Source organism: Eurosta solidaginis, chromosome 4 (genome assembly GCF_040869045.1).
Source record: "Eurosta solidaginis isolate ZX-2024a chromosome 4, ASM4086904v1, whole genome shotgun sequence".
Taxonomy (NCBI): Eukaryota; Metazoa; Arthropoda; class Insecta; order Diptera; family Tephritidae; genus Eurosta; species Eurosta solidaginis.
In genome coordinates this window covers 241,902,270-241,922,179 of record NC_090322.1, presented here as the reverse complement: position 1 = coordinate 241,922,179, position 19,910 = coordinate 241,902,270, and the positions used below count along the sequence as shown (strand labels likewise).

The window sequence follows — 19,910 nt, the reverse complement described above, 5'->3', positions numbered from 1 at the left end:
ATTGATACATTCTTTCACATTTGCTACAACAATAACATATTATAAATAATAAAAAAATTTACAGAAAATAGGAAACCAAATTTATGAAACTTCAACTGATTATGTGCAAAAGTGCAATGCAAAAATAAAAAAAATAATATCAGAAAGTGAATGCATGCATTTTCGAAAAAAAAGTTTGAATTTAAAGCGTTAAAGCAAATTTGTATTTGTTTATTTGGCGAAAATGCACATCTCAAGTGAAGTGAGCTCAACAACAAATCATCATCAACAGTCGCCACCTTCGAGTGGTGGTGCAGCATCAAAGCGTAATGCTAGTGCAAATACAACAAATCATCAAAATAACAACAATAATGCTAGTAATAATAGTAAAAAGGTAGTAGACACAAGTCCATATTTAACACCTGAGAACCTTTTTGAACGAACTGTTGATGTGTTACTGGCCGAACATCCAGCGGAGTTGGTTAAGACCGGCTCTCCGCATGTGGTAAGTATAAAGGATAGTGTTGTGAAAATTATTGAATAATACCGTGCCACAGTGAAACCAGAAGAAAGCTAAGCGAGATCTGGAAGTCATAGTAGTGAAGGGGCTCTAGTGCTTAACAAGAACAGTGGGTCGCCCACCATTTTGGTCATAAGTATCACATTTATTTTTATGGTGTACTGAACTGGCCCTAATGATGCGTCAATCCAATGCAAAAATCATAAATCTCTTACATAAGCTATCATCCGGTGGCAAAATTTTGAGCCAGATAAATAATTTTGCATGTAAATGCAACAACGACGATTTGAGCCAGATAAATCCAGATAGAAGTCTGGTTCAATTTGTGAGCCAGATAATTTGTTAATTACTTCTTTTTATGTTGGCAATGCGGTCTTTAATATACCTACTTTTTCAAAAATAGATGTCGCTGCTTAGCCTTTCGCCGTATGAGTTAAACGAAAAACAGCGGCGACATCTGCCTCTAACATTTCACGTGTGTGAAAATTTCACGACATCTGCTTCTCAAGTCTCTCAATGATCCAGAGCATTCCCGTGAGAATTGAGCGTGAGCCGGAGCTGTAAAACTCACTGAAAGACAGCAATATATAACGGGTGCATCTCATAATTCCGACAATACACAAATCACACAATTCCGACAAGGCTTTATCTAGACAGGCCAAAAGAGAAACATCACAAAATCAAAAGCGTACAGTATCCTGACAAGTAAACTCCTGATACATAATCGAATGAGCCAAGATCGCGCATTCCGGAATTGTTGTATTTGTAATCGAATTTGAAAAAAAAGTTTGATGACGTAGCGCTTTTGAAGCTTTTCGATTTATTACATTTCTCTCATATTTAGCTACCAGTGTTCGGAGTATTTAAAACTGTTACCTGAGCAAACGACTACGCCGGAGTAATGATTGAATTTTCGGAGTATATTTTTTCTTCCTTTTTGAAAGCGGGCGAACAACTAACATCAAATTGATTTGGTGGCTTGGCAAACCCTTCGATTGTGTTTTTGCCATAAAATGTTTCTTAGCAAAAAAAGTTATCTGCCTTTTCAGATGCAAATGGATTCGGCCTAAAACGTGTAGGATGACCAATTAATGCTCCAATTAACACCCCAATCAACCAAAAGATATTAGGTAGTAATACTATTTAGTTTTCAACTGGACCCAAATAAACCTTTGAGATAAAAAAATGTATTAGGAGGTAAGAGCGGAGCAAAATACTCCGATTGGAATAAACTCTGAACACTGCGTCAGTAATGAAACATGTTGTCAAAAGCGTGACGTCACGCCGAGAAAATTTATTTCACGGCTAACTATGATTTTTTGCTCTCTCATTTTTTAATACGGGATCTGTTTATTGGTTCATGTTCCTGATACCTCCCTATCAAAAGACAACCGAAAAAAATCTATATATGGGGTATTCCATCCCATTTCGACAATTTTGAACCCGTCCCCTTTAGAATTGGCTGAAAGTTTTTCTTCTTTTTCTAGCTTACGAAAGACGTTTTTCAGAATTTTTTCAAATTTTTTCATCCAACTCAAAAAAAAGTTATGAATTTTAAAAAAGAACACCGTTTTTGTTTTCAAAATGCTATAACTTTTTAAAAAATTGACCGTTTGGGATCTTTTTTTTAAATTTGTTTTTAAATGTACTTTTCGGAAAAAATACAAAAAAATTTTTAAAGTTTTTTTTTGCAAGTTTTCAGTTTTTCGAGATTTTTCGAATTTCGCCATTTTTTTTTCTCATAAAAAACTTTAATCAATTCTGCAATCATCCCCACTAATCCCGGAATGGGCCGATTATTATTATTTTTTTTTTTATTTAATTGAAAAAAAAAAACTTTAAAAATTTGTTTGTATTTTTTCCGAAAAGTACATTTAAAAACAAATTAAAAAAAAACAAGTAAGGAAGGCTAAGTTCGGGTGTGACCGAACATTACATACTGAGTTGAGAGCTATGGAGACAAAATAAGGAAAATCACCATGTAGGAAAATGAACCTAGGGTAACCCTGGAATGTGGTTGTATGACATGTGTATCAAATGGAAGGTATTAAAGAGTATTTAAGAGAGAGTAGGCCATAGATCTATGGATGGACGCCATTTAGGGATGTCGCCATAAAAGTGGACCAGGGCTGACTCAAGAATATGTTTGTACGATATGGGTATCAAATGAAAGGTGTTAATGAGTATTTTCAAAGGGAGTGATCCTTAGTTCCATAGGTGGACACCGTTTCGAGATATCGCCATAAAGGTGAACCAGGGGCGACACTAGAATGTGTTTGTACGATATGGGAATCAAATGAAAGGTGTTACTGAGCATTTTAAGAGGGAGCGGGCCTTAGGTCTATCGGTGGACGCCTTTTCGAGATATCGCCATTAAGGTGGGCCAGGGGTGACTCTAGAATGTGTTTGTACGATATGGGTATCAAATGAAAGGTGGTAATGAGTATTTTAAAAGGGAATGGGCTTTAGTTCTATAGGTGAACGCCTTTTCGCGAAATCGCCATAAAGGTGGACCAGGGGTGACTCTAGAATATGTTTGTACGATATGGGTATCAAATGAAAGGTGTTAATGAGTATTTTCAAAGGGAGTGATCCTTAGTTCCATAGGTGGACACCGTTTCGAGATATCGCCATAAAGGTGAACCAGGGGCGACACTAGAATGTGTTTGTACGATATGGGAATCAAATGAAAGGTGTTACTGAGCATTTTAAGAGGGAGTGGGCATTAGGTCTATAGGTGGACGCCTTTTCGAGATGTCGCCATTAGGGTGACTCTAGAATGTTTGCACGATATGGGTATCAAACGAAAGGTGTTACTGAGCATTTTAAAAGGGAGTTGGCATTAGGTCTATAGGTGGACGCCTTTTCGAAATATCGCCATTAGGGTGGGCCAGGGGTGACTCTAGAATGTTTGTACGATATGGGTATCAAACGAAGGGTGTTACTGAGCATTTTAAGAGGGAGTGGGCATTAGGTCTATAAGTGGACGCCTTTTCGAGATATCGCCATTAGGGTGGGCCAGGGTGACTCTAGAATGTGTTTGTACGATATGGGTATCAAACGAAGGGTGTTACTGAGCACTTTAAGAGGGTGTGGGCATTAGGTCTATAGGTGGACGCCTTTTCGAGATATCGCCATTAGGGTGGGCCAGGGGTGACTCTAGAATGTTTGTACGATATGGGTATCAAACGAAGGGTGTTACTGAGCATTTTAAGAGGGAGTGGGCATTAGGTCTATAAGTGGACGCCTTTTCGAGATATCGCCATTAGGGTGGGCCAGGGTGACTCTATAATGTGTTTGTACGATATGGGTATCAAATGAAAGGTGGTAATGAGTATTTTAAAAGGGAGTAATCCTTAGTTCTATAGGTGGACGCCTTTTCGAGATATCGGCATAAAGGTGGACCAAGGGTGACTCTAGAATCTTTGTACGATATGGGTATCAAACGAAAGGTGTTACTGAGCATTTTAAGAGGGAGTGGGCATTAGGTCTATAGGTGGACGCCTTTTCGAGATATCGCCATTAGGGTGGGCCAGGGGTGACTCTAGAATGTGTTTGTACGATATGGGTATCAAACGAAAGGTGTTACTGAGCACTTTAAGAGGGAGTGGGCATTAGGTCTATAGGTGGACGCCTTTTCGAGATATCGCCATTAGGGTGGGCCAGGGGTGACTCTAGAATGTTTGTACGATATGGGTATCAAACGAAGGGTGTTACTGAGCATTTTAAGAGGGAGTGGGCATTAGGTCTATAAGTGGACGCCTTTTCGAGATATCGCCACTAGGGTGGGCCAGGGGTGACTCTAGAATGTTTGTACGATATGGGTATCAAAGGAAGGGTGTTACTGAGCATTTTAAGAGGGAGTGGGCATTAGGTCTATAGGTGGACACCTTTTCGAGATTTCGCCATTAGGGTGGGCCAGGACTGACTCTAGAATGTGTTTGTACGATATGGATATCAAATTAAAGGTATTAATAAGGGTTTTAAAAGCGAGTGGTCCTTAGAAGTATATGTGAAGGCGTTTTCGCGATATCGACCAAAATGTGGACCAGGTGATCCAGAAAATCATCTGTCGGGTACTGCTAATTTATTTATATATGCAATACCACTAACAGTATAACTGCCCAGATTTCAAACGCTGTTGATTTCGCCTTTTAGAACTTTTTCATTTTCTTCTACCTAATATGGTAGGTGTCATACCCATTTTACAAAGTTTTTTCCAAAGTTATATTTTGCGTCAATAAACCAATCCAATTACCATGTTTCATCCCTTTTTTCGTGTTTGGTATAGAATTATGGCATTTTTTTCATTTTTCGTAATTTTCGATATCGATAAAGTGGGCGTGGTTATGGTCGGATTTCGGCCATTTTTTATACCAATATAAAGTGAGTTCAGATAAGTGCGTGGACTACGTTTAGTAAAGATATATCGGTTTTTGCTCAAGTTATTGTGTTAACGGCCGAGAGGAAGGCCAGACGGTGGAGTGTGTATAAAAACTGGGCGTGTCTTGCACCGATTTCGCCCATTTTCACAGAAAACAGTTACCGTCATAGGGTCTATGCCTCTACCAAATTTAAGAAGGATTGGTAAATTTTTGTTCGACTTATGGCATTAAAAGTATTCTAGACAAACTAAATGAAAATGGGCGGAGCCACGCCCATTTTGAAATTTTCTTTTATTTTCGTATTTTGTTGCATCATATCATTACTGGAGTTGAATTCTGACTTAATATACTTATATACAGTAAGGATATTAAATTTTTTGTTAAAATTTGAATTTAAAATTCGAAATTTTCGATATCGAAAAAATGGGCGTGGTTATAGTCCGATATCGTTCATTTTAAATAGCGATCTGAGATGAGTGCCCAGGAATCTACGTACCAAATTTCATCAAGATACCTCAAAATTTACTCAAGTTATCGTGTTAACGGACGGACGGACGGACGGACGGACGGACGGACATGGCTCAATCAAATTTTTTTTCGATCCTGATTATTTTGATATATGGAAGTCTATATCTATCTCGATTCCTTTATATATGTACAACCAACCGGTATCCAATCAAACTTAATATACTCTGTGAGCTCTGCTCAACTGAGTATAACAACTAAAATCTCTAGAGGTCAATTTTTGGAAAAGTTATAGCATTTTGAAAACAAAAACGGTGTCCAACTCAAAATATGTAATGAATTAAAAAAAAAAACGGTGTTTTTTTCAAAATGCTATAACTTTTTCAAAAATTGACCGTTTGGGATCTTTTTTTTTTTAAATTTGTTTTTAAATGTACTTATCCGAGAAAATACAAAAAAATGTTTAAAGTTTTTTTTCAATTAAATAAAAAAAAAAAATAAAAATAATCGGCCCACTCCGGGATTAGTGGGGATGATTGCAGAATTGATTGAAGTTTTTTATGAGAAAAAAAAAAATGGCGAAATTCGAAAAATCTCGAAAAACTGAAAAATTACAAAAAAAAACTTTAAACATTTTTTTGTATTTTTTCCGAAAAGTACATTTGAAAACAAATTAAAAAAAAAAGATCCCAAACGGTCAATTTTTTAAAAAGTTATAGCATTTTGAAAACAAAAACGGTGTTTTTTTTAAAAATCATAACTTTTTTGAGTTGAATGAAGAAATTCTGAAAAACGTCTTTCGTAAGCTAGAAAGAGAAGAAAAACTGTCAGCCAATTCTAAAGGGGTCGGGTTCAAAACTGGTCGAAATGGGATGGAATACCCCATATATAAAATTCAAATTCTGTGTGTGTTTGTGTTCCCTATGGAAGCGTATTCCCCACCCTTCAATCATCACCAAAGTTTGGCTATAGGTTCCTTCGATCAAGGCGAAGGCTTTACATATTTCAGAACTAAAAATTTTAAATACATTTTTTTTAAATTTTGTATGTAAGTAAAAGTTACTCATACGCCATGTACGCATTTAAGTGCAGAACTTTTGTTTGGTCATAGCATTGAATTCACAAACGTTAAAGCGATTGCATTGAGTGATTTAAAAGTTTTTATTAAATTTAAGCATTCCATTGTAAAAATGGCGGCCACCGTGGTGTGATGGTAGCGTGCTCCGCCTATCACACCGTATGCCCTGGGTTCAACTCCGGGGCAAAGCAACATCAAAAATTTAGAAATAAGATTTTTCAATTAGAAGAAAATTTTTCTAAGCGGGGTCGCCCCTCGGCAGTGTCTGGCAAGCGCTCCGATTGTATTTCTGCCGTGAAAAGCTCTCAGTGAAAACTCATCTGCCTTGCAGATGCCGTTCGGAGTCGGCATAAAACATGTAGGTCCCGTCCGGCCAATTTGTAGGGAAAAATCAAGAGGAGCACGAGGCAAATTGGAAGAGAAGCTCGGCCTTAGATCTCTTCGGAGGTTATCGCGCCTTACATTTATTTATTTTTTTTTTATTGTAAAAATAACTGTCTATATGCGAATATGATGATAGACAAAAATTGTGCAGCTAAAATATTTTGATTAAGTTATGAGATTTTGATTATGAATTGTGTGTGAAAAAATAAAATTTGAAAAATAAAGCAAAGAATGATAAATTAGAAGAATGAGGGATCTAAGAAAAAACAAGGAGAGAGGTAGAGGGTGCAAAAAAAGAAGAGGGAGAGATAAGGAAATTATAAAGGGTAAGAATGAGAAAAATTGGAAGATACATTTTGAAGAAGATCAATAAAATCTTATATACTGATTGCTTGACTTTGAGTAACGGGAAGGAATGTGTTACAATACACATTATTTAGACTAGTATCTGCCCAACTCGAGCAATGCCGGGTAACCTGCTAGTTTTCTATAATAATTTTTCAAAGTAAAACAGGAATTGGTATTTCTTTGACCTTGGCTTGTCGGAATTTTTTATGATCGAGATTTGGCCGTATCTTCATTATGTATTTTGGGATTGGCTTAGTGGGGTTTTGTTATATACACAATTATTACAAATGTTCCACTAACAAATATTTGCCCTTTCCCAAAAAAACAAATATTATGAGGTCGATGGAGGGTAAACATTTTTAAAGACGGAATGTTTCAACCAAAGTGAATTTAACAAATTGTGAGTGACAGTTGAATATGATTATCTTGTAAGGGACTATGGTATTTAGCTTATTTGTGTTCAACTTGAAGGGCTCGGTTCAATTGGAATGGGAAAAGCTCCTGTATACAACCGAGCAAATTTGTCTATACTCCAACCTGACGGACAGCTGATAAAATCAGTTTCCTTAAAATTATTTTCGGAAGGCGAGATGAATTTGTTAATACAACTCCATAGCTTTCTTCCAATCGCTTCCGTCTTTGTTCACAAGGCGGCGTTTTGAAAAAAGCTGACTACTTTGAAATCCTCGCTGTTGAAACACGCACCGCAATCTTCATAACTTGTGCTCCTTTTCATACCACTACCCTCTATGAACTAAATGGAATTGTGAGAGGATTCAAGGGAATAATAAGCGCAATAAAAATCTCTACAGCCTTACAGCTTCCACAACCCAATTGTTAACCTCACATATTCGAGGAGAATTCTGTTACAAACATGAAAGTATTATAAAAATATTTAGCTGGAGAGGCTATGGCGACCCCAAGTTTTCCATGGAACTAGAGGGGGGTAGCGGGATTGCCTAGAAGGTTCAATGTTGTTATATTAAATTGTTCCGGGATGGTCGGGCTTGTACCAAAACCTTCGGGGAGTATACTTATCGCTACAACAACAACAACATGGTCTTGTAAGCTGCGTAATATTATAAGTGTTCATGTACCCTACTGTTCTTAGCCTGTTCTTATCACAAATTATGGTATTTTATTTAAAAATAAAAGCTATCGTTCACAAGTTTTAAATTTAAAAATTTTTCTGAAAGGGTTAAGGTATTTTTTCTTTTTGACATTATAGTCCGGTTCTTTATGAGAGAACTGTCAAATTCAATCACACTTTGTTAAATATACTTTGGTTTCAACTAACTCACACCCTAAAAGTGAGTACATATATACACATTTCACAAGTGTTAGAATGAGTCAGGCATTGTGATAGTTTGAGTGGACTTGGACTATAAGAATTTGCATATAATCCCAGTCACATCAGCTTTTACTACTCAGAGATTGGTCGTATACGACTTAAGCTGATCTCGACTTTTGACAAGTTCTCGGGAAATCATAGTAAATCCGGGCTGAAGTTCTCTCTAGAAAAAAGGGCAGTTAAGTATGAAGTAGAGTGATTACTCCACCTCGTTACATAGTTAAAACAGCGAGCTCAGCAAACCTTCAGCCATACAATTTCGGCACGTGGAATGTCGCTATCATGTAAAAGCGTCAACGCAGCCTTTGATTAGTTTACCCGAGGTCAATCTGTATAACAGCGATAATAAATGGCCAGAGGAGCCACGACTACTCTAATGCTCGTCACTTCTGGTCACAAGCACTCATTCGTTTCATTGCCATATCCCGGAAAACAAATCTCCAAATAAATATATTAATACAATCAAAGCGAGGTTAGGCGTTCCCAAACAATTTTCGATCATAACACTGTTGAGCGCAGCATTTTAATTGCTGATGGGGTATCTGATTAAATGGTAAATTCGAACTGGACGCATCCCAACCTTCTCATGCTTAATTGCTGTGTCTTCAGTTTGAAAGCATCTACGGTGGTCGCGCAGCTTTTATTGCGTTTAATATTGAGCTCCTCGCAGAAAACTCAAACTGAAATTTACTCCCAACTTCGAAGTATTCGTGAACAAAAAAGTTTGCCATTCCACTTCCATGAGTGAATGAAGGTGTTGAAGCTAGCACAAGAAGAGTTACCGGCATACAGAAATCTGCCCTGTTTGGCATAAAGTCAAAATTAAAAAAATTTGAAATCAAAATAGTGGAAATCACCTAACCTATATCACAAAAGCTTTGATTAATTTACAATCGAATGGAGAGCCCGCTCCGTTCACCTGCCATTGAACGGGTAATCCTGCACATAATAACAGATCAATTAAAGCGTTACTGGACAGTGCCATCACTGGCGACTTGTAAGATTTCCCGAAGAGCGGTGGCGGGCAACCGCCGACCACTGGCACCATACGCAGTTTTATGTAAAAATATGGAGCCATTCTTAAATACAACACCAAAGGAGGTGCAATTAATAATTTAGAATTCGTTATTTCATTAGGTAAATTTTAGGTGGTTGATTATGAACACATTTTGTCTTATAGCCCAGTTTCTTTTTTACTTAGGCTTTCTATATGCCAAACAAAAAATCTTCAAACCCAGGATCTTCCTTATGATCTCACATCTGTAGGGCCACAAAGTTGTAGAACATTATAGTAAACTATCAAAGAGAAAAAGTGACTTCTATGAACCAAAAGCATTGTTTTATTTTTTCGAGTGCGTTATTATCCCTCTGAAATATGCAATTGCATTTTTATGAGCTCCCGTCAAAATAAGCTTGCAAACCGATCCCTGGAACCTTCACCGTTAAACATAGGCGGTGAAATTAAATTACTGCTTTTATTACTTATCATATTTAAATTGGTTTAGCAGTTTGCTGGTGGCCGCGTGCTGCCTCTACCACACCCAAGATCCAGGGTTCAAGTCCCGGGCAAAAGAACATATAAAATATAGAAACTAGTTTTTTCAATTTGAAAAAAGTTTTTACAAGCGGGATATATTTCTGCTATGAAAAGCTTCTAAGTGATAACTTATTGGCCTTACATATGCCGTTCGGAGTCGGCGTAAAACATGTAGGCCCGTCCCACCAATTTATTTATTTATTTATTATTGTCTACCGAATAGTTCTAACAAACTCATTAATTAAAAAGTATAAAGAGACTAGTCTTAAAGCTAATTATCTCTAAACTGAAATTCAAATTTTTAGCATACGAATTGCATATTCGAACGCATCTTGTGAGTGGCTCATTGAAACCATAGTTGGTTGCATGAAAAGTTACATCGAATAAACGAGTTGTCCTTAAATTAAGACTTGATGAGTGAACATGTATTAAATTAGAAATGAGTTCACAGTTGATTCTAGAATTCATCACATTATACACAAAAATAATAGAAAAATAAGACCTTCTCTCTTCCAAACTTTGTAGACCTAGCAAATTGCGTCTGCCAATATAGTTTGGAAGCCCATCAGGCCACTACAGAGGACGCAAAGCCATTCTAGTGAACACCCTTTGCACCTTTTCAATTATAGAAGTAAGATTTTGATAGTAAGGGTTCCAAATTATACAGCAATAGTCCAATTGACTACGCACTAAAGATATGTACAGCGCTTTGAGAGTAAGTGGGTCAACAAAATCCACAGTGTTTCTGCGTATAAAACCAATCATAGAAAATGACTTCGACACCACATGGTTTACATGGTTGGAAAAGGTCAACCTAGAGTCGAAAATAACCCCTAGATCCTTAATAGTATCTTTACGGCACAATTTTTGTCCATTTAGTACATAGTCGCAAGTCACTGTCTTAGACTTTTTAGCAAACGTGATGACGCAACATTTACTAACATTTAGATGGAGATGATTTAATATACACCAATTAGAAAGATTATTTAGATCAGACTGAAGACTAGAACAGTCAATTGTATTTTGAATTTTTAGGAATAATTTAACATCATCCGCAAACATAAGACAATCCGCAGTTGAGAATTGATCAGGAAGGTCATTAATAAATAGTAAAAAGAGGAGAGGCCCAAGATGTGTACCTTGGAGGATACCTGACCAAGCATGTATGTAAGTTTGAGATCTAGCGGATTCCATTTGGACGAAAAGTTTTCGTCCCATAAGAAAACTTGACAAAAAAATCTAGAAGGTTTCCGTTAATGCCGAATGCTTTGAGTTTTTCCAAGAGAATGGAGTGGTCTACCTTGTCGAATGCCTTAGAAAAGTCAGTGTAAACTACATCTAACTGTGCTTGGCTCTCGAAGGCGTTAACTATTTTGTTTGTAATTAAGACCAGATTTGAGCAAGTTGATCTCGAGGGGACAAATCCGTGTTGATGTATAGATATATATGATTGAACGTGATCGTACAGTTTAGCTTTGACCACGTGATCGAAGATTTTTGCAAAATTACTTTGTTTCACAATGGGTCTATAGTTAGATACGTCATTTCGGTTACCCGATTTGTAGACTGGCAATATTGTGCAAAGCTTCCAAGAGTCTAAAAAGATACCTTTACTTAAGCACTTATTGAATAATTTAGCGATGGGAGTAGATATGATTGAGTTAAGTAGCCTGAAAAATATTGGAGGAAAGCCCTCGTGATCAGCTTTTGTTGGGAAAATTGAAGAGAGTACGATGCAAATTGGAAGAGAAGCTTGGCCTAAAACCTATTCGGAGATTATGTCGCCTTGCATTTCGATCATTATGACACAATTTCTGGTACGTACGGTAAAATTCAAGAAGTCAATACAAAGCACGCTCTTAAGTTTGACGTAAGCCTGACGAGCTACAACAGAGACATGAGAGGATGAAGATAAAATACCAGGACACGATATGCCAGTCTTTATGAAAGTGAATAATATCGCATGCCTAGTTTGTAAGTCAGGATCAAAGTTTAGTTCATTTGAAATTGATAGATGGGTTAATGAATGTAGTCACCTGTCATGATACTTAGCGTAAAAGAAACTATCCCACCAAACTGACTAACGTGAATAATTTAACAATGAAATATGTGGTTACTCATAAATTTCTTTTTTTTATTTAATTAACAGGTTTGTACGACACTACCCACACATTGGCGCTCCAATAAAACGCTACCAATTGCCTTTAAAGTACTCGCACTTGGCGAGGTGATGGATGGAACCATTGTGACAATACGTGCAGGGAATGATGAAAATTTCTGTGCGGAGCTGAGAAATTGTACGGCGGTTATGAAAAATCAAGTGGCTAAATTCAATGATCTACGCTTCGTTGGACGAAGTGGACGAGGTGAGTGAAAAGTTTGAAGGCCCCATATACACATTTTTTTTTTGTACTTGATAATTTACTTAAGAAAACCTAAAAAATTTTATGATCAGAACTTTTTTATACTCAGTTGAGCAGAGCTCAGAGAGTATATTAACTTTGATTGGATAACGGTTGGTTGTACAGGTATAAAGGAATCGAGATAGATATAGACTTCTATATATCAAAATCATCAGTATCGAAAAAAAATTTGATTGAGCCATGTCCGTCCGTCCGTCCGTCTGTCCGTTAACACGATACCTTGAGTAAATTTTGAGGTATCTTGATGAAATTTGGTATGTAGGTTCCTGGGCACTCATCTCAGATCGCTATTTAAAATTAACGATATCGGACTATAACCACGCCCACTTTTTCGATATCGAATATTTCGAAAAACGGAAAAAGTGCGATAATTCATTACCAAAGACGGATAAAGCGATGGAACTTGGTAGGTGAGTTGAGCTTATGACGCAGAATAGAAAATTAGTAAAATTTTGGACAATGGGCGTGGCACCGCCCACTTTTAAAAGAAGGTAATTTAAAAGTTTTGCAAGCTGTAATTTGAAATTTTAATATATAAAATAAATAAAATATAAATTTTAAAATACTCATTAACACCTTTCATTTGATACCCATATCGTACAAACAAATTCTAGAGTCAGCACTGGTCCACCTTTATGGCGATATCCCTAAATGGCGTCCACCCATAGAACTATGGCCTACTCCCCCTTAAAATACTTTTTAATACCCTCCATTTGATACACATGTCATACACACACATTCCTGGGTTACCCTAGGTTCATTTTCCTACATGGTGATTTTCCCTTATTTTGACTCCATAGCTCTCAGCTGAGTATGTAATGTTCGGTTACACCCGAACTTAGCCTTCTTATTTGTTAAAATATACTATCATTTTGCCACTCAACAACTCTTAAAATATAACCGAACAGTACAGGTCTAGATCTTGAAGGCTGCTCAGATATCAAAACTTGATCTTATGACCACAAAATATACCATCCCCTTTTTTCTTCTTTTGATGTATCACAAACAGTACTTTTTTCAACTTTCTTTTTTGAAACGCCATTTGGGGTTTTCCATATTTTGTCCTTACAATTTCTTTCAAACTCAAATGGAGGGTGAAAAGATGTGATGGTGATTGAAATTAAGCATAACGTTAAAAAAAAAAATGTTGCGCGTCTTATTGATTGAAGTTAAATTTTTTTGGCTCGTTGTAAGAGTGGACAAAGTGAAAGCGATGAAAATCACTGAATAGAAAATTAAATCAGCGTAGCTGTTTATTTTGAGCTCCGTAAAAGTACTTGCTCCACCCACCAAGAAAGGCATATCTTTTTTGTAACTTTTTTTTAGATGAATACTTACTTTTTCTTAGTGAAACTGAAGTTTCTTTTTAATTTGATGGATCAACGTCCATTCGCGCATATCGTACGCCGAGTAAAGTGGGCGGTGAAGTTAAAACGTTGTTGTTGGGGGCAGTTTACTCTGTCGTCGCATTTGACAATTTGCTCATTAAGCAATGTCGGTTCGTTAGGCTGGTGATTGCGTTGTTGTTGTTTTTTAATTTTCTCTTACTTTTCTTACTGCTTTATTGCCCACTTCTTAAATGGCACTTTTTTTTTACGGTTTATTCAATAATATCTATGCAAATGCTGAGTGACATTTTAAATGCTGCGCCAAGTGCCATATAATGCCCAAGGATTTGCTAGTAAATACGATTTTTCGCCTTTTACAGAAATACATTTAACAATTTTTTTCATGAAAAATGTATTAAGCAGGGATAGTAAACGTTTTAAGTTTTTTTTGAACCTTTTTTTGTTAATCGTTTTTGGTGTTTCTTATATTGTTTGGAGCTAAACAACTCAAAAAAATATTGTTTATTTTCCGAGAGGAGAGATAAAACAAAAACCTCAAAAGAAATTATTATTTTCCGAGCGAAATAAAAATTTTTATTTGCAAAATTAAAGCATAACTCAAAAAATTGTATTTTCCGACTGAAATAAAAAATTCAAAAAATAACTTAACTCCAGAACGAAATAAAAACTGCAAAAATTACTTTATATTTTCCGAGCGAGTTAAAAGACTTAAATTTTTTGAGCGAAATAAATACATGCATAGCTCAGATAATAACTTTTGTTTTGCCCATGAAATAAAAAAACGAGAAAAATTTGGATTGGGAGATGAAAAACTCACAAAATAATTATTATTTTCAGAGTGATATTAAACAACTTAAAAAACAACTTTTATTTTCTGAGCGAAACATAAAACTCGAAAAACTATAAAACGAAATAAAAAAAGTCAACAAAAACGCTTCATTTTTCGAATAAAATAGAAAAACTCAAATAACAATTATTATTTTCCAATCAAAATAAAATTCCTCAAAATATAGTTTATTTTACGATTGAAGTAAAAAACTGAAAAAAAATTTTCTACTCTCCGGGCAAAATAATAAACTAAAAAAAATTTTTTTTTTTTCAAAGCGAAAAAAGTTCAAAAACACCTTTATTTTCCGAGCAAAATTATAAGCTAAAAAAATTGAAATTTTTTTCGAGCGAAGTAAAAATACTCAAAATATAATTTATATTTTCTAAGCAAAATAACAAGCTAAAATAAAAAATTTAACTTCTGGAGCGAAATAAAAAACAAAAAAAAGTTCCATTTTCCGAGCAAAATAAAAACTCAAAAAATTATTTCTATTTTCGAAGCGAAAAAAAACTCAAGCAATAAGTTTTATTTTGGAAAATAAAATAAAAAATTTTCTGAAATAAAAAACTCAAAAGATAACTTTTATTTTCTGAGCGCAATAAAAACTCAAGTAATTAATTTGCGAGCTAAATGAAAAACTCAACAAATAGTTTTTATTTTCCGGGCGAAATAAAACATCAAAAACAATTTTTATATTTCAAGCGAAAGAACAAATAAAAAAAAATTTTACTTTCCGAGCAAAATAAAAAACTTAAAAAATAAATTAAATTTTCTGAGGGAAATAAACAACTCAAAAGAACAAAAATCAATCCATTTATCGATAGTTTTTCTAAATAGAAATATATTGATTAGGGATGACGATTTTGGGGACTTCTTTGCTGCCAGGATTTTTGGGATCCAAAAGTTCAATTAAATTTGAATTTTGAAGAAAAAAAGTAATTTTGATAAATTTAGAAGCCTTGAATGTTGCAATTAATGGATTAGTTGAGCTGAAAGGCCGCGGTTAATGAATAAAACTTCCTTTTGGTTTGTTTTATATTCAATTAAAATTTGTGAATTTAAAACACACCAAAAGGAAGTTTTATTCACTAACCGCGGCCTTTCAGCTAAATTAATCCAATTAATTGAAAAAAAAAAAAATACAAATAAATAGGTTTGACAAAAACACATTTTTAGCATGAAACATGGACAATTTCCTCAGGAGCAAAAAAAAAAAAAAATAAATGTAAGGCGCGATAACCTCCGAAGAGATCTAAGGCCGAGCTTCTCTTCCAATTTGCGTCGTGCTCCTCTTGATTTTTCCCTACAAATTGGCCGGACGGGACCTACATGTTTTATGCCGACTCCGAACGGCATCTGCAAGGCAGATGAGTTTTCACTGAGAGCTTTTCATGGCAGAAATACAATCGGAGCGCTTGCCAGACACTGCCGAGGGGCGACCCCGCTTAGAAAAATTTTCTTCTAATTGAAAAATCTTATTTCTAAAATTTTGATGTTGCTTTGCCCGGGAGTTGAACCCAGGGCATACGGTGTGATAGGCGGAGCACGCTACCATCACACCACGGTGGCCGCCGAGGAAAGGAGCAAAAAAGGTTTTTCTAAAAATACGAAATCGAGTTGGAAGTGTTGGAGTGGTGGTCCTTGCAGATAGAATAACGATTAAAAAAAAAAAAAAATGACAGTGAAGTGACATTGCCTCAAATGTACACAAAAACGAATTTTTGCACTTTTAGGTTCGAATAACTCAAAAACTAGACTCCAAATTCGGGCCCACTATGTCAAAACCTTCCAAAAAGTATAGTCCTGTAGAAGTTTCTGGTTACAAAATGTATTTAGATTTTTCTGGCCTGTGATCTGTGCACGTTTTTCGCAGTTTTATAGACGAATATCTCGAAAACCTGAACCAATTTAGAAGATCTTACTACAGATTATTTTTCAACAATCTCGGGAATAATTACCAGTAATGCAGAAATTTTCGGGACTTAGAAAAGACTGTGTACGTCACACCTATTATTGGTATACTTCTTATGTTTCGTGGCTTTACCCCTTGGCTTTATTTTTTAACACGCTTATATTAGCTTCACTTGTATGTGTGTTTGTTTGTAACTCTCTAGACTAGGCGCGCAAAAGAGAGTTAGACCCATCTAGCAGTAATTATTCAAGACTCGCGGCAGTGGTTAAATAACTCGTTATAAAACGAGTTGTGTTTAATAGCGGAGCCACGAACCACTGTGCTGCGGTGCCCTTAACATCAAATATCTAAGTGGATTGTAGATACTAAAACGGCACCATATTTGCGTGTTTTTTTAGTTTTTTTTAAACTACATACATATATCTATTATTTTGTTTTAAATCAGTGATCGGCGCGCCATGGCTCAATTGAGCCAGACTTGTTTCACACATAATTTTACTCTCCATCGTTCAGTCGTTAGCAAGACAACAACGATAAAACACTGTGCACGGCTGTAGCACAAATGTTCAGATTCACTGTGAGAAATATTAGCCGTGTTTTTTAACACGCGTATATCCGTTTACGCTTAAACTTTATATTGACTGCTAAGCGACAAACTATAAATACACCTCTGAAATTGCTGCGCATAAATTTTGTCCTATTAAATTTCAATACGCAATATACTCAGATGTAACTGAAATATGTGTCTTTGTTTCACCCTCTACACTAATTCTATGTATTCTATGTGTGTCCAAAATTCATCGCAACTGATTCAGCTATATGTTATACCCTATGGCCATCAGAGCGTTGCGTCTCCGCTTTTCGGTACACCCTGCTGCTGTAGCTAGTTGTTTAACCACAGCCGCTAGATGGGTCTCCTAAGCATTATCTAAGCGAGGATAGGCGTTTTTTTACACGCGCAAACGAAACGTATACGCGCGTGTTAAAAAACACGGCTATTATAATGGGGAGATGCTACTGTTAAGACGGTCTTTCCGTAATTAACTCATTGTCTTAACATGCTCGGGGTGGATTTTTAAGATTTGTTATAGGTAATCAATATGAGTTCATTTTATACTCAGCTGAGCAGAGTTCACAGAGTATATTAACTTTGTTCGCATAACGGTAATCCGTAATGGCATAAACTAATCGAGATAGATATAGACTTCTATATATCAAAATGATCTGGGTGAAAAAAGAAATTCATTTAGCCATGTCCGTCCGTCCGTCCGTCTGTCCGTCTGTCTGTAAACACGATAACTTGAGTAAATTTTGAGGTATCTTGATGAAATTTGGTATGTAGGTTCCTGGGCGCTCATCTCAGATCGCTATTGAAAATGAACGAATTCGGACTACAACCACGCCCACTTTTTCGATACCGAAAATTTCGAAAATCCGAAAAAGTGCGATAATTCATTACCAAAGACGGATAAAGCGATGAAACTTGGTAGGTGCATTGACCTTATTACGAAAAATAGAAAATTAGAAAAGTTTTGGACAATGGGCGTGGCACCGCCCAGTTTTAAAAGAAGGTACTTTAAAAGTTTTGCAAGCTGTAATTTGGCAGTCGTTGAAGATATCATGATGAAATTTGGTAAACACGTTATTCCTATTACTATATGTGTGCTAAATAAAAATTAGCGAAATCGGATGACGAACACGCCCACTTTAAATTTTTTTTTTTTTTTAGTCAAATTTTAACAAAAAATTTAATATCTTTACAGTATAAAAGTAAATTATGTCAACATTCGACTCCAGTAATGATATGGTGCAACAAAATACAAAGATAAAAGAAAATTTCAAAATGGGTGTAACTCCGCCCTTTTACACTAAATTCGTCTAGAATACTTTTAATGCCATAAGTCGAACAAAAATTTACCAATCCTTGTGAAATTTGGTAGAGACACATATTCTATGACGATAATTGTTTTCTATGAAAATGGGCGAAATCGTTTGAGGCCACGCCCAGGTTTTATACACAGTCGACCGTCTGTCCTTCCGTTCGGCCGTTAACACGATAACTTACGCAAAGAACGATATATCTAAACTAAACTTAGTTCACGTACTTATCTGAAGTCACTTTATCTTGGTATAAAATATAGCAGAAATCCGACTATGACCACGCCCACTTTTCCGATATCGAAAATTACGAGAAATGAAAAAATGCCATAATTCTGTACCAAATATGAAAAAAAAGATGAAACATGGTAATTGGATTGGTTTATTGACGCAAAATATAACTTTAGAAAAAACTTTGTAAAATGGGTGTGAAACCTACCATATTAAAAATGAAAAAGTTCTGCAGGGCGAAATTAAAAGCCCTTGGAATCTTGGCAGGAATACTGTTCGTGGTATGACATATATAAATAAATTAGCGGTACCCGACAGAAGGTGTTCTGGGTCACCCTGGTCCACATTTTGGTCGATATCTCGAAAACGCCTTCACAAATACAACTAAGGGCTACTCCCTTTTAAAACCCTCATTAATAATTTTTTTAATTTGATACCCATATCGTACAAACACATTCTAGAGTCACCCCTGGTCCACCCTTATTGCGATATCTCGAAAAGGCGTCCACCTATAGAACTAAGGTCCACTACGTTTTAAATAATCATTAACACCTTTCATTTGATACACATGTCATACAAATACATTCCAGTGTTACCCTAGGTTCATTTTGCTAAATGGTGATTTTCCCTTATTTTGTCTCCAAGGCTCTCAGCTGAGTATGTAATGTTCGGTTACACCCGAACTTAGCTTTCCTTACTTGTTTATTTTATATTTATATTAAAAATCGTTTAGGTATGTACATCTGTTCACTATATATTTCTTATCTTATACATCCGATTATTTGGAGATAACGAACGGAATAAGAGTTTTGTTCAGCACCATTTATGAAAGGACTGAAGTCTTCGGCACAGCCGAAGACAGTCCCATCCTTACTTGATTTATTTATTTTAACAACACTTGTCGCAGTTTTATTCAGGACTCACTGTTTTTCTGAGCCAAAAAAGCTTTAACATCTGCTCAGCAAAATATTACTATAAAATGTTGTAAGCATCTCAGCAAAATAGTGAAAAAAATTACATGAATGAGTATATAGTATATATATATTTTTTGTTAATCAGTCTTATACTTGTTTTTAAACATTCTGCACTTCTCTGGTTACGGCACCCGTATTAGTTTTGGAGATTTGATGAGAATTAGGGTACTTGGGAATTTTTCAATATATTTAATAAAAAATTTAAATAAAAAAAAAAAAAATAATCGATAAAAATGTTTTTAATAAATGCACGCTGCCATGTTTACA

The 19,910-nt window shown here is 35.7% G+C and overlaps 1 protein-coding gene across 1 annotated transcript in view; it reads left to right on the top strand.

Moving 5' to 3' along the window:
• The first annotated feature begins 223 nt into the window (after window positions 1-223).
• The window catches only part of RunxB (Runt related B), a 147,454-nt gene continuing 127,767 nt past the window's right edge, over window positions 224-19,910 (top strand). Inside the window, exons 1-2 of the mRNA XM_067780610.1 lie at window positions 224-484; window positions 12,197-12,413. Coding sequence (XP_067636711.1) covers window positions 224-484; window positions 12,197-12,413 — 478 coding nt within the window. The remainder of the gene's footprint in view (window positions 485-12,196; window positions 12,414-19,910) is intronic.